This window comes from Pithys albifrons, chromosome 17 (genome assembly GCF_047495875.1).
Source record: "Pithys albifrons albifrons isolate INPA30051 chromosome 17, PitAlb_v1, whole genome shotgun sequence".
Lineage (NCBI taxonomy): Eukaryota > Metazoa > Chordata > Aves > Passeriformes > Thamnophilidae > Pithys > Pithys albifrons.
The window spans coordinates 13,299,017-13,312,104 of NC_092474.1; the positions used below are offsets into that span (position 1 = coordinate 13,299,017).

Below are 13,088 nucleotides of genomic sequence, written 5' to 3' on the forward strand. Positions count from 1 at the left end.
GGGCTGTGAGCTCACACTGTGGGTGGGAGGGAGGGAGGGAAAGGGAGTTGGGCAGCACCCTGTGCCCCCTGAGATACTCCCGAGTTCTGAGGGAGTGGAAAGACCCCACCACAGACAAATATTCCCGGGAAGTGACGAGGAGAAGGCGGGGAGAGCACAGGGGGGCAACGGTTTCCAAAGGTGGTTTGTTTTTTTCTCCTTTTTTATTGGCATAAATAATTCATACACTGTCACCTCACCAAACACTGCACGAGAAACCACGGGAACAAATGGCAATCCATTTCTGCAGGTCACAGAGATTCGCACCCAGTCAGACAGCTGAAATTATAAATACTTTCTTCAAGTGTAGAAAACGTTATAAATGTTACTGTACAAATTTACACCGGGGAGATCCATCGTGCCTTTCTCAGCAATTTTTGTGTTGTTTGTGGGGTGATTTGTAGTTTTCTTTTTCACCAGAATCAACTGTTTGTTGTTTTGTTGTGGTTTTTTTTTTTTTCCAGTGACGAGAGTCTTGCAGCGACAACAACAAAATAGATATATATATATTTATGTATATATTTATAAAAAGAAAAAGGGGAGAGGAAAAAGGGAAATGAAAGTCAGCTCATTCTGCAACGGTCAGAACTAACACAGAGAAAACAAAGCAGGCCATCGAGTTCAGTTTGAAACTGTACAGGATTTAGAGCTCATTATATATGTATATATCTATATACATACATATAGAGATATGTATATATATTTATATATACCTTATGTACAAGGAAATGTAACAGCCTACTGTACAGGGACTGGAAATTAAAGGTGGCTCTTGCAGCTGATCAAGCTTCCCCAAGAATCACTATTGGCAAAAAAAAACAGATATAAATTAAAATAAATTAAAATAAATTAATGGTGAAGAAAGGAGGAAGGAAAGCAAAGGTGCCCAGCAGAGCACTGGGAAGGGGTGGGCTCGACCTGGGGCTCCCCATGGCACTTGGGGGTGCAGACAACGTCCCATGGCACCACCAGCACAGAGCCCTTGTCCTCAGCATGGCCACAGAGACGAGGTGGAGGCACCAGCTCTTCCACAGCATCCCAAACTGGCAGAACTTGGGTTTAGATTGGGATACTGGGAGGAAATTCTTCCCTGTGAGGGTGGGCAGGCCCTGGCACAGGTTGGGCAGAGCAGCTGTGGCTGCCCCACCCCTGGAAGTGTCCAAGGCCTGGTTGGACAGGGCTTGGAGCAACCTGGGACAGTGCAAGGTGTCTCTACCCATGGCAGGGGGTGGAAAGAGATGAACTTTAAGGCCCCTCCAAGCCAACCTTTCCATGATCTAATAAAGTCTGAGCAGCTTCTCCACCTCTAAGACACTAATTTCTGCCTGCCATCTATCTGAAATCTTAATCATCTCAGCTCCTGCCATGGGAAGTACCAGATAAAAGTCATGGGGGTTGGACTCTGAGCTCATCATACCCAGGAACTGCCGGTCAGGGCTCAGCAAGGTTTGGGGCAATTTGTGGGCAAAGGTGGAGAGAAGAAGAAGCCAGAGCAGGGAAAGTCATTTAGCAGCCAAAGGAGGACATGGTGCTTTGGGGCCACGCAGAACTGGCACCTCCATCACGGGTAGTGCCTGCACTACCATCCCCAAGTGTGGTGTTCCCCATCAGCATTGAAACACGGGGGAACAAAACCTCAGGCAGCAGCAAAGTCAAGGGCTGGGAGCTCTGGGAGGAGCCTTGGAGCAGGACTGAAAGGATGAAGCAGCTGAGAGCTGGAGGACTGGGCCAGGAGAGCACAGAATCATAGAATGGATTGGGTTGGAAAAGACCTCCCAGATCATCAAGTCCAACCCTTGGGCCAACTCCAGTCCCTTTACCAGATCAGGGCACTCAGTGCCACGGCCAAGCTCAGCTGAAAAACCTCCAGGGATGGGGAATCCACCCCCTCTCTGGGCAGCCCATTCCAATGCCTGAGCACTCTCTCTGCAAAGTTTTTTTCTGCTCTCCAACTTCAATTTCCCCTGGCAGAGCTTGAGCCCACCGTGCCCCCTTGTCCTATTGCTGAGTCCCTGGGAGAAGAGACCAACCCCCACCTGGCCAGAACTTCCCTTCAGGCAGTTCCAGACAGTGCTGAGGTCACCTCTGAGCCTCCTCTTCTCCAGGCTGAACACCCCCAGCATTGCTGGGGCTGTTCCGCTGCAGGAGCCCAGGGACAGACCCTGAGCCTGGGGAAGGATCTGCTGTCTGGAGCTGTTCCAAGCACCACTGTGCTAAAACCAGCTCTGCTCTCACCTGGCACTTCTGGAAACAGCCCCTGTGTCTCCTCTGGCTCACACAGCTGACCTGAGCCACCACATGGACCTCCTCATTCCTTCACATCTCCTATTAGAGGCCACTGTGAAGAGCTGCTCCAACATCCCCTCCCTGAGAAAGGGCTGGATATTTTTATAAACTGGGGGGAAAAAACCCACCCTCACAAAGCCAGAGTCAAAAAAACAAGAAGTAAGATTTGTTGGTTTGGTGGTGTGTTTTGTTGGTTGTTTTTTTTTTAATAATTAAGACTTTCAGAAATAAGAAGGCATGATGCAAATAACACGGGTGCCTAAACAACTGCTGAGCAGAATGGAAGGGAAGGAGCTGCTCCTCTGAGCTGATTTAGGATAAATACAGGGCAGCTGTTTTCCCATCCCTACTGTTGTGTGACAGCTCTGCTCGTGAGCTGGCTGAGACACTCCAGTGAGGGAAGAGGAGGAGAAAAAGGGTGGGAAGAGGGAATATTTGGTGACATTTGTTCACTTAGCTCCTTCCAGATGTCCAAAATCCAGTGGAGAAAAGCGTGGACAAGGAGGAATGAGACAGGACAAGGGGAATGGGTTTAAACTGAAAGAGAGCAGGTTTAGATTGGATATTGTGGAGAATTAATTAACTGTGAGGGTGGGCAGGCCCTGGCACAGGTTGGGCAGAGAAGCTGTGGCTGCCCCATCCCTGGGAGTGTCCAAGGCCAGGTTGGACAGAGCTTGGAGCCACCTGGGCTGGTGGGAGGTGTCCCTGCCCATGGCAGGGGGTGGAACAAGATGGGCTCTAAGCTCCCTTCCAACCCAAACCATTCCATGGTTCTCTGGCCAAGGCTGCAGCAGAGCCCTGTGCTCCTGGTGAGGACCTGACACCACAGGGGAACCAAAGCAACACACTCATCAGTTCACTTGTTTCCTTGACTCTTGGCTGATAAAACTGATCAGGTGTCTGTCTGTCAGCAGCTGGGAGACCCCATGAGGGGATATGTCAAGGTGAGACTTTCCAGGCCAGGTGAGGACTTGGGGTTCAGAGAGCAAACTCACAGTGGGTCTTTCACCATAAATCTGCACCTCTATCAGGCTATAGCACTTTGCCACCCCTGGTGACAAGCAGCACCCATGGTATCACCTCCTTCATCCTTCCAACACCTTCCCCTCACCACTGCTCACCTGGGAAGTTCACACCTGCTCAGAAACTAAACCCACCAAGCAAGAAGGACACCACCTTTCTACAGCAATCCCTCCATCTGAATGTGGTTTGGGGCCCGGTGAGTTCACGATGAGACCTTCCTGGGCCCCCTGGCAGCCAAAACCTCTGGCAAAGGGGATGTTCTTCCTCCCACAGAGCTGAGGACCACCAGAGGTGAAGGCATTGGTGAAAACTCAGAGAGACTCTGAGGCTTTAGTGCAACGTTTATGGCACATGTGCACACAGGCACAGAGGATGGAGGGGTGTGAGGCAGCAGGAAGGGTTGGGGTGGGGAGGGTGGGTGGTGGATCACAGAGGACATCAGTGCTGTGGTCTGGGGGGGGATGAAGATGAGGGGGGTGTTGGCAAGGAAAGAAGGTGGGATGTGGAGGAGGCTGAGGGTGAACAGCCAGGGAGCATCCTCCTGCATCAGTGGGATGAGGTGATGCTCAGCCCCCAGCACTGAGCCCCTCCCTCAGGGACCCCAAACCACCTGGGCAGGGGGCAATTAGCACAAATTGCTGGGCAGGGGGCAATTAGCCCAAAGGAGGGCTCATCCTGCCCTCACTTGCTCATCCCACTTGGCCCCAGCACCAAAGGCAGAAGGAGGCAATCCTGCCTCATCCCAACTTCTCATACAACATCCCTAAAGCCTCAGCAGGAGAATCCTCCAGACCCACCCTCTGCCCCCACCTGGGGGCTGGATTCACCCCCTCCTGCTCCTGCCCACCTTGGATTTTACACATATGCATGTTTGGGAATTTTAAGACATGAAAGCACCTTCGTATACGCCCCCACAATTAAAATAATGTCTCATCCCAGCTCCAATTAGGTTCTAATCTCCATTTACTTATGTTAAAATGGTTCAAACACTGGCGAGACAGAGTTGGAGGAGCAGCAAACAAGCCAGGGCTGGTTAGTTTGCTGAGCCTCGTCATGGCTCCAAATTAAAGCTAACTGAGACTCCAATTGAATTTTCCAGGATGGTTCCTGTCAAGCAATTATGCTCAATAGGGACCTGAAAATGCAATTTGCCATCATCTGTCACTTGACAGCTCATATAATGGGCTTGAGGGTCTATCTGAGCTGGTGGGAGAGGGAAATACCAGCACATGGTGTTCAGATGGCAACACCAGCTCTGAGAAAGAGCATTTCTTTGGGAAGGGTTGTGATTCAGCAGGTGGGAGCTGAAGATGCAGAGAAAAATGGTCCTGGGCATGGGTTGTTCAGCTGGGATGTCCCACGTGTGGGGCTGGGAGGGGAAATGCTCTGTACAACCAGAGCCTGTTGGCATTCCCAGCTCCAACAATGAGCTCAGGGAAGGCCATGGGAGAGGGGATGACCCCAACCCCAGTTGCTCTGCTCTGCTTTGCCCCAGAGCACCCCAAAACTCGGGGCTTCTGCAGCGAGGAGAAGCCAAGAGCAGAGCAGAGGCGGGGAGGGCAGGAGGTCGAGGCTGGTTGATGAGACACACACCAGGGCAAGCAGATAAATGAACGGGAATGTGGAGCTGTGCCCTGCTGGGAGGGAGACCCGCGGGGGGGAAACATAAGTGGACATGGCTGGGAGGTAGAGAAGCCACTTGTGAAAGGTCAGAGCTGCCCACGAGGGGCTGCAGAGGCGTGGGGGGAGCAGGACTCCTCCAGATGCATTTCCCCACGGGGGGGCAGCTAAAAGCAGCGGCACTCCCTGGCCCGGCAGGTTCCAGTGCTGAACTCATGAATCAGCAACATGCCGCCTTTTTCCAGTAAAAAAAAAAAAGAAAAAAAAGGACATAAATAAGGGAAATTAAATAAACCCACAGAGAACCAAGAACAAGCCCTCCCCAACCGAGCATCATGAGCACTGGCTGTGCTGATTGGGACCAGAGGAGCCCTGGGGTTAAATTGAAGTCGTTTGCCTGGCGGGTCAGCCCCGCTCGGTGGGGTGCTGGCCCCAGACCCGAGCCCGTGTGCACGGAGAGCTTCCCGCTGTGCCCACCCCAGCACGGCCGGGCGTGCCCGGGGCTCGGCCGCTGCTCCGGTTCCTCCAGCCCTCGCGGAGAGGCTTCCCGGGGTGAAACGCTGCGGGGGAAGAGTCTCATCCCCGTCCCGCTGTCGGCCCCCAGCGCCCGCCGCTCCTCCGCGGCACGGGGTGGGAAGAGGAGGAGGAGAACTGCTGGGGGAGGAAGGCACCGTCCCTCGACTCCTCCCGTCACAGCCTGCAAGGGACACAACAAGCAGAGTCAGCACTTTGGGCTGGCTTTGTCTCACGGCACTGTGGGGTTTTTAGGGCAGCTCATTGCAAAAATACCCTCCTAAAACAGGTTTGCCGTCGGGCTGTGCCCAAAAAAAGTGGCACCGGGGGCACCATGAACTTCTGCCCTCTGCCAGCCCGGGCTGGGCTCTCCTGGTGCATCATATAAAGGGGGTTGTCAGGTACCACACACCTCATCCCCATCCCTGTGCATCCAGGGGTGCTTGTCCCCTGTCCCCTTGGTGCAGGGATGGCAGAGCCCTGGGTGCCACAGCCAGTGGGTGAGCAGGGACCCCTGGGAAGCCAGGACCGAACACAGGGACAACAGCCAGAGCTGAGCCCCTCTGGAAGGACTCAACTGGATGGAAAAGGAGTGCTGAGCTGAGGCATCCTCCCTCCCCTGGTGCTTAGCAAAAGAGGGGGCTGGTAATGAAGAGGGAGCTGCGGGGCAGCCACAGCCCGTGGCAGGCAGAGCGTGGCTCGGTGATTGCAAAAACCTTCCCCAGCCCAACGGAGCAATTACACAACCTGCTGCTTTGGGGGCCATCAACCTTCAGCTTTCCTTGCCCGGCTGCCAGAGCCACCCCGGTGCCTGCTCGGAGCACGGCTGGGTAATTAACTTCCCCCCTGATTAATGGCTTAGGTTCAGGGTGATTTGGAGGCCGTTTGACTGTGGGCTTTGCGCTGTTCAGCCCCGAGCACGTGGGACAAGAGGTGGCACAAGGGACACTCCAGCAGCTCTCGCTGTGCCTGTAACCTTGGCACAGTGTTTGCCACACAGATAAGGAAGGGGGTTTGTTATCAGATGCAGCAGGAGAAATCAGTATCTCCAACCCTCAGTGAGGACCAAGGGGGATGCTTGAAGCAGTCTGAAGTGTCCTCACATCTATCTCCCTCCCTCCAGCCCCATTTCCAGCCCCCACACTCCGGGGATGCACGTTGGGAGAACGAAACCCCCTTCCCCTGTGAACACAAACCCTGCGTGGGTGAGACTTTTGGTTCTATTTGTCATAATATGACAAATTCAAGGGAAGAAAATGAGTTTCTAAGTGATTGTTCTGCGTTTTGCCTGCTGTTCCCAACAGGGCAGATCCCAAAACCCTGACTGGGGACCCATTGATGCCATTTTCTGAAGCAGAGGGATGTGACTAAACCAAAGCAATGAAACGGAGCAAGACGTGGCCACGGGAAAAGAAGAGACCACGCTGGAAGCTGAAGGTCTGAGGAGAGACCCCTGGGCAGGGCAACCCCCCAGCAGTTAAATCTGGGAATAGAGAAGGACTGGCAGGGGCAGGGACTCACTCTGCCGACTTCCAGAAGTGCCCGGGGTGGGAAAGGCGGCGGTTGCGCTTTGGCAGTTTCTCCAGCATGTCCATGAGCTTGGTGAAGGTGGGTCTCTCCTCTTGCTCATAGGCCCAGCAGAAGAGGAGGATGTCCTGCAGCCACATGGGACAACCAAACCGAGTCAGGCCCTCTCCCACCATGAACTGAGTTGGTCCCTCTCCCACCATGATCCCTGCACCCAACACCCACACAAGGACCCATCTCCATCACCATATCCTTGGGAAGGGTTGGGATAGGGGGGATGTGCCCCTCCCATAAGAACACTATTTCCATCACTGGATTCTTGTGAAGGGCTGAGGCGGAGAGGATGTGTCCATTCCATGAGGACCCATCTCCATCACCACACCCTCGGAAAGATCTGGGATGGGGAGGGATGTGCCTATCTCATGAGGACAGGGTTTCCATCTTGGGAAGGGTTGGGGTGGAGGGGTTGCATCCATCCCATGAAGACCCATCTCCATCACTACATCCCTGTGAAGGGCTAGGGTTGGGAGGGACGTGTCCATCCCATGAGAACTCATTTCCATCACCACATCCTGGTGAAGGGCTGGGGTGGGGGGGATGTGTCCATCCCATGAGGTTCCATCTTCATCACTACATCCATGTGAAGGGTTAGGGTTGGGAGGATGTGTCCATCCCATGAGGTTCCATTTCCATCACCACATCCTGGTAAAGAGCTGGCATGGGAGGGGATTTGTCCATCTCATGGAGACCCATCTCCATCATCGTAAAGATTTGGGATGGAGGGGATGTGCCCATCCCATGAGAACCCATCTCCATCACCACACCCTGGGGAAGGACTGGTGTGGAAGGGATGTCTCCATCCCATGAGGTTCAATCTCCATCACCACATTCTTGTGAAGGGCTGCGGTGGGAAGGATGTGCCCATCCCATGAGGTTCCATCACCACATCCTTGTAAAGATTTGGGATGGAGTGGATGTGCCCATCCCATGAGATTCCATCCCCACATCCTTGTAAAGATTTGGGATGGAGGGCATGTGCCCATCCCATGAGGTTCCATCCCCACATCCTTGTAAAGATTTGGGATGGAGAGGATGTGCCCATCCCATGAGGTTCCATCCCCACATCCTTGTAACGATTTGGGATGGAGAGGATGTGCCCATCCCATGAGGTTCCATCCCCACATCCTTGTAAAGATTTGGGATGGAGAGGATGTGCCCATCCCATGAGGTTCCATCCCCACATCATTGTAAAGATTTGGGATGGAGGGGATGTGTCCATCCCATTGGGACCCACCTCCATCACCACATCCTGGGGAAGGACTGCTGTGGAAGGGATGTCTCCATCCCATGAGGTTCAATCTCCATCACCACATTCTTGTAAAGGGCTGGGGTGGGAAGGATGTGCCCATCCCATGAGGTTCCATCACCACATCCTTGTAAAGATTTGGGATGGAGAGGATGTGCCCATCCCATGAGGTTCCATCCCCACATCCTTGTAACGATTTGGGATGGAGAGGATGTGCCCATCCCATGAGGTTCCATCCCCACATCCTTGTAACGATTTGGGATGGAGAGGATGTGTCCATCCCATTAGGACCCACCTCCATCTGGTGAAGATTCTAGGGACCCACCAGGCAGGACATGCACCAGCCCCTCTCCACACACACACATGGTGCTCCAGCACCTGCCCCACACCACCTACCGAGATCTCCTTGCCCATCCCGATCTGGCTGAGGTTGGGCTTCATCCCACTTCCCACCTGCCAGATTATTGCCTCCGCCGGCTGCGTCTTGAAGGGCCATTCCCGCGCGTGCAGCTCGTACCAGATCGTGCTGTTGGGGGACAGAGGGGATTAGAGATGGAGGAACCAGGAGGCATTTTGGCTGGGGGGATATCTGGCCATTGCACCCACATCCATCATCTCTCCTTGCTCCCAAATCACCAATATCCAGGAGGTGCTTCATCCCACATATGACACCAGAGGGGCTCAGCCCTTGTTACAGAGGTGTCACCTCTCCCACCTTCCACATGGAGAAACTGAGGCTGCTGACTTGACCCAGAGCAAGCCCTGATTCACACCAGGGGAGATCCCAACCTGTGGGAAGGAGGACAGGGGGTGATGGAGAACCAGGCAGAACCTCCATCCATCCTGTGACATCCAGTGGGAATCTCCCCCCTGGCTGCAGTAATGCCGTGCTCCGTTGCCCATGGAGCAGGTGTGGGGATCCAGCTGCTGGGCTGGTGTTTCTGACACCCACTCCAGGGAAGGCCAAGCCCAAGTGTTCACTTTCACTCCAGCTTTTCCCTTTCACTTCTTCAAACAGCGCTCCAAGGTACAGAAAGCCATCCAAGCCATGGCACGAACCATCCCAGGTGCCCTCACCAGGTGATGGCACACGTGAATCCCCGACCATCTGCTCCTGCATCACTCTCACCACTAAGCCAAGCCCTCCTTCCCGTGAGGAATCCCAAATCCAAGGGACTATCCCAAAACAAGGGTGTCTCTTGCTGAGCTGGCAGCCACCCCCGTGGTCCTCCTCCACCCCCGCTTCCGTCTGGGAATTTTGCATCCTCATTTTCTGGCATCCAGAGGCTGGATGAGCCCTGACTCCTGCAGTGCCATCCCTGTTGTCCAAGGTAAATTCCTTGGACCTGCTTTTCCCTTCCAGGGATGCCACCATGACCACGTGAAGCAGCAAGAAACAGGTTAAAATTACATCGAGGTGGAAAAATCTGGAGGAAGGGATCTGATAAATGGAAGCTCACCCTCAGATAGGGATGCTCCCTAATCTGGGAAATCAGCTCTTCTGATTTTGGTAAAATATGCACAGATTGGCTGGAAATCTCCAAAAGAATTGAATAATGTGGCAAAAATGTTGGTGCTGTGGGTGCACAGAGGAACTGGGGGCTGGAGAGGGGCAGATCCTGTGGGCACAGGGTGAGGTGCTCAGGAAGGTGCAGGGATGCTGAAGGTGCCTCCACACACCTGCAGTTAGATTTAACACACCCAATCCATTAATTCAAGTTTCTAGTTGGGAGTTTGGGGACTAATTTTTCACCTTCCCATTTCTAGATGTATCCAAAATGTTGTTTCCCAAGGTGCTCCAGAGAGAGGGATGCTGCTCCATCTCTCTTTGCATGAGATGATCACACATCTAACAATAATAATCATTATTGATGGGATCTGTCAGGTTTTGGTGAGGACACACCACCAGCCTCAGCCTCCTGCTTTCCCCCACCCTCACACACACTGTAAATTAACATCTCTGTCTTCTTTAAAAGCTCTTTTTCCTTTTGCTGTCGCTGATCCCCAAATCCCTTGTGGGAAGCAATAACCCTCCGGATCATCCTTGAGCCTCCCGGGCTTAACCGAGGGCAGCAGAAACAAGAAAGAGGAAACACGTGGGAAAATCTTTTAATCTTTTAAGGAAACTCGTGCTTTACATACAGGCAGAGCTCACACTTGGGGGAAAAAAAGGGAAAACTAAAGTCTCAGCAACCCACTCTCGCTTAGCTCGATACGATCCCTTAATTACCTCTTTATTTTCGTGCTGAACTTATACCTCGGGGAGGGCAAGAAAACCCAAGCAGACCCTTTCAGCTGTAATTACTCTGGGTTTGATGGCAATCTCGCCTCCGGTAACGAGCCCACGCGCCCTAATCCCCACAGCCTTTAAGGTATCCATGAGAAAATTAATCCCCTGGGAAAAATCCGCAGCGCTGCCAGAAGGGCTTTGTCAGGGTGGGGTTGGGCTCCTGCCTGGAGGGAGGTTTGTGGGCAGACAAAGGGCAGGAGTAATGATTGTGGGCGCTGAGGGAGGCTCAGGAATTCTCCTTTTCTTGGCCTTTTGGCATCTCCTGGCAGTGCAGCCGAAGCCATCAGCCCCCTGCAGCCAGATGGTGTGGGAAACTGGGGAGTCAGGGGCTGCCAGGACTGTGATCCCAACCTTTGGCATCCCCATCCAATATCCAAGCACCTCCCTGTGCCCCAGGAGGATGCAGAGGAGAGATGATGCCAGGCTGGCATCCCCTGGATGGTGAACTGGGGCCCACTAAGCAAACCCATCCTCAACTGGGATGCTCCCATTGCCACCCTTGTCCGTGGCCAAAACAGGAGGATTTTGTGATTCCAGGGATTCCCAGACGTGTGTCCCCTCTCCTCTGCATCCCCATCCAACATTCCAGCACTTTCTTGTTGGTACCTGCCCCAGGAGGATGCAGGGAAGAGATGATGCCAGGCTGGCACCTCCTGGATGCTCCAACCCCTGATGCCTTCAGCCACCCTGGACCATTAACCAAAACAGGAGGATCTGATGATTTAGGGAGGGTTTCACACCAAATTCCCTGAAGAAGGAAGGTGCTCCCAGCCCAGCCTGAGGAATTCCAGTAGGCAACATCCCTTCGGCTTTGGGACGAGCAAATATGTCCCTGTCCCCTCCTGACTGCCCAGAGCAGCTCCCACCTGGCACAACCACCCACTCCCAGTGCCACGGGACTCACCCCAGGGCAAAGACATCCGAGTGCTTGGAGAAGGGCAGCTTGTCCTCCTCGGTGTCCGGGGAGAGCTGCCGGATGATCTCGGGCGCGAGGTGGCACAACCAGCCGTTCTGGATCCGCAGCTTGTTCTCCCTCCTGCCAAAACAGGGGACTGAAGCCGTGGGCACCATGGGGGGCACATCACCACCTCACCACCACCAAGCAGCCCCAGCTCCCACATGCTCTCCCCATGGCTTTTAAGCCTGGTTTTTCCTACGTCATCCTTGCAAAGTCAGGTTTTAACCCTGCCCTGAGGAATGTCAGCACGGTGGCTGCACACCTACCCCTGCCAGGCAGCAGGGCAAAGTTTGGGCACAGGATGGTGGCTCTGCCGGGCATGTGATGGGAATGTAGGATCTGGCAGTGCTCTTGGTGTGGCCATTGCACCAAAACACCTTAAAAGACCCTGGGGCAAAGCACTACTGGGGGTGGATTCCCCCAGTGCTGACACAGGATGGTGGACTGGGGTCCATGAAGCAAAGTCATCCTTGACTGGGATGCTTCAGTTGCCACCCTTGTCCATGGCCAAAACAGGAGGATTTTGTGGGTCAGGGAGAATCAGGGTGTGGATGGATTCCTAGACCTGTGTCCCCTCTCCTCTGCATCCCCATCCAACATTCCAGCCCTTTCTTGTGGGTACCTGCCCCAGGAGGATGCAGGGGAGAGATGATGCCACCCTGGCACCCCCAGGATGCTCCAGATCCTGTTGCCTGGAGCCACCCTGGTCCATTCACCAAAACAGGAGGATTTGGAGATTCAGGGAGTGTTTCACGCAAAATTTGAACCTCCCCTAATCCATTCTAAAATAACAGCCTGGAAATGGGTGCCTTCAGGTGTTTGGGCCCCAGACAGCCCCTCCAGCCCACCCTCATGTCCAAGCCCCCAGTGCCATCACCCATGGGAACAGCCTGGCTTCATTAACAGCCCCTCGTTTAACCTCAGCTGTCCTTCCTCTGCCTCCTCAAGCTCCCCCTGGTCAGTATAAATCCATGAGGCTCCTTTGGCCAACAGCTGAGGATGACATTGGTTGCTTCTTCATCCTTTTATGTCCTCCAGGATGCACCACTGGCTTAAAGCTGGTCCCTGGGCAGGGAAATGGGCAGGGACCACGGGCGGTGGCACATGTTAAGCAGCTTGATGGTGTGTCTGAGCCCAAATTCAGCAGTAGGAGGTAACAAAAACTGTCCCACGTCATGCTGGGCTGGAGAAGGAAGAGCCAGGAACTTCTCCCTGTTTGTGCTTTGGAGCTCTGCCAAAGATGGTGATGTACAGGGGGTAAGGATGGCTGGGGGGTCATCTGTCCTCCTGAATGCCAGCCTGGGGCCAAAATCCCAGAGCCCAGGGGACATCATCCAGGCACAGGCACCTCCATCCACCCTCAGGGCAGGAGAACAACCTCCCACCACAAATGTTGACTCCTTGCCTGGCTTTCCCAACATGACTGATCCTCCTGCCTGCAAAGCCATCCCCATCTCCAGGCATCCCCCATAACTCTGTCAACCACCAGAGGAGAACCCTCCTCCATAGAGAGGACACTGATTGTC

At 53.8% G+C, this 13,088-nt stretch overlaps 1 protein-coding gene across 3 annotated transcripts in view; it reads right to left on the reverse strand.

Annotated features, from left to right (window-relative positions):
* Nucleotides 1–2,034: 2,034 nt before the first annotated feature.
* KSR2 (kinase suppressor of ras 2) overlaps nucleotides 2,035–13,088 on the reverse strand; it is a 113,223-nt gene continuing 102,169 nt past the window's right edge. For 2 of the 3 annotated variants that reach the window (XM_071572353.1, XM_071572351.1), the window contains 4 exons: nucleotides 11,509–11,640; nucleotides 8,711–8,840; nucleotides 7,003–7,136; nucleotides 2,035–5,665 (listed from right to left, as the gene is read on the reverse strand). In XM_071572353.1, the coding sequence (XP_071428454.1) occupies nucleotides 5,659–5,665; nucleotides 7,003–7,136; nucleotides 8,711–8,840; nucleotides 11,509–11,640 (403 nt within the window). In that variant the 3' untranslated portion in view covers nucleotides 2,035–5,658. Of the gene's footprint in view, nucleotides 5,666–6,998; nucleotides 7,137–8,710; nucleotides 8,841–11,508; nucleotides 11,641–13,088 lie in introns of those variants that run through there. The other variant, XM_071572352.1, reaches the window with a different exon arrangement.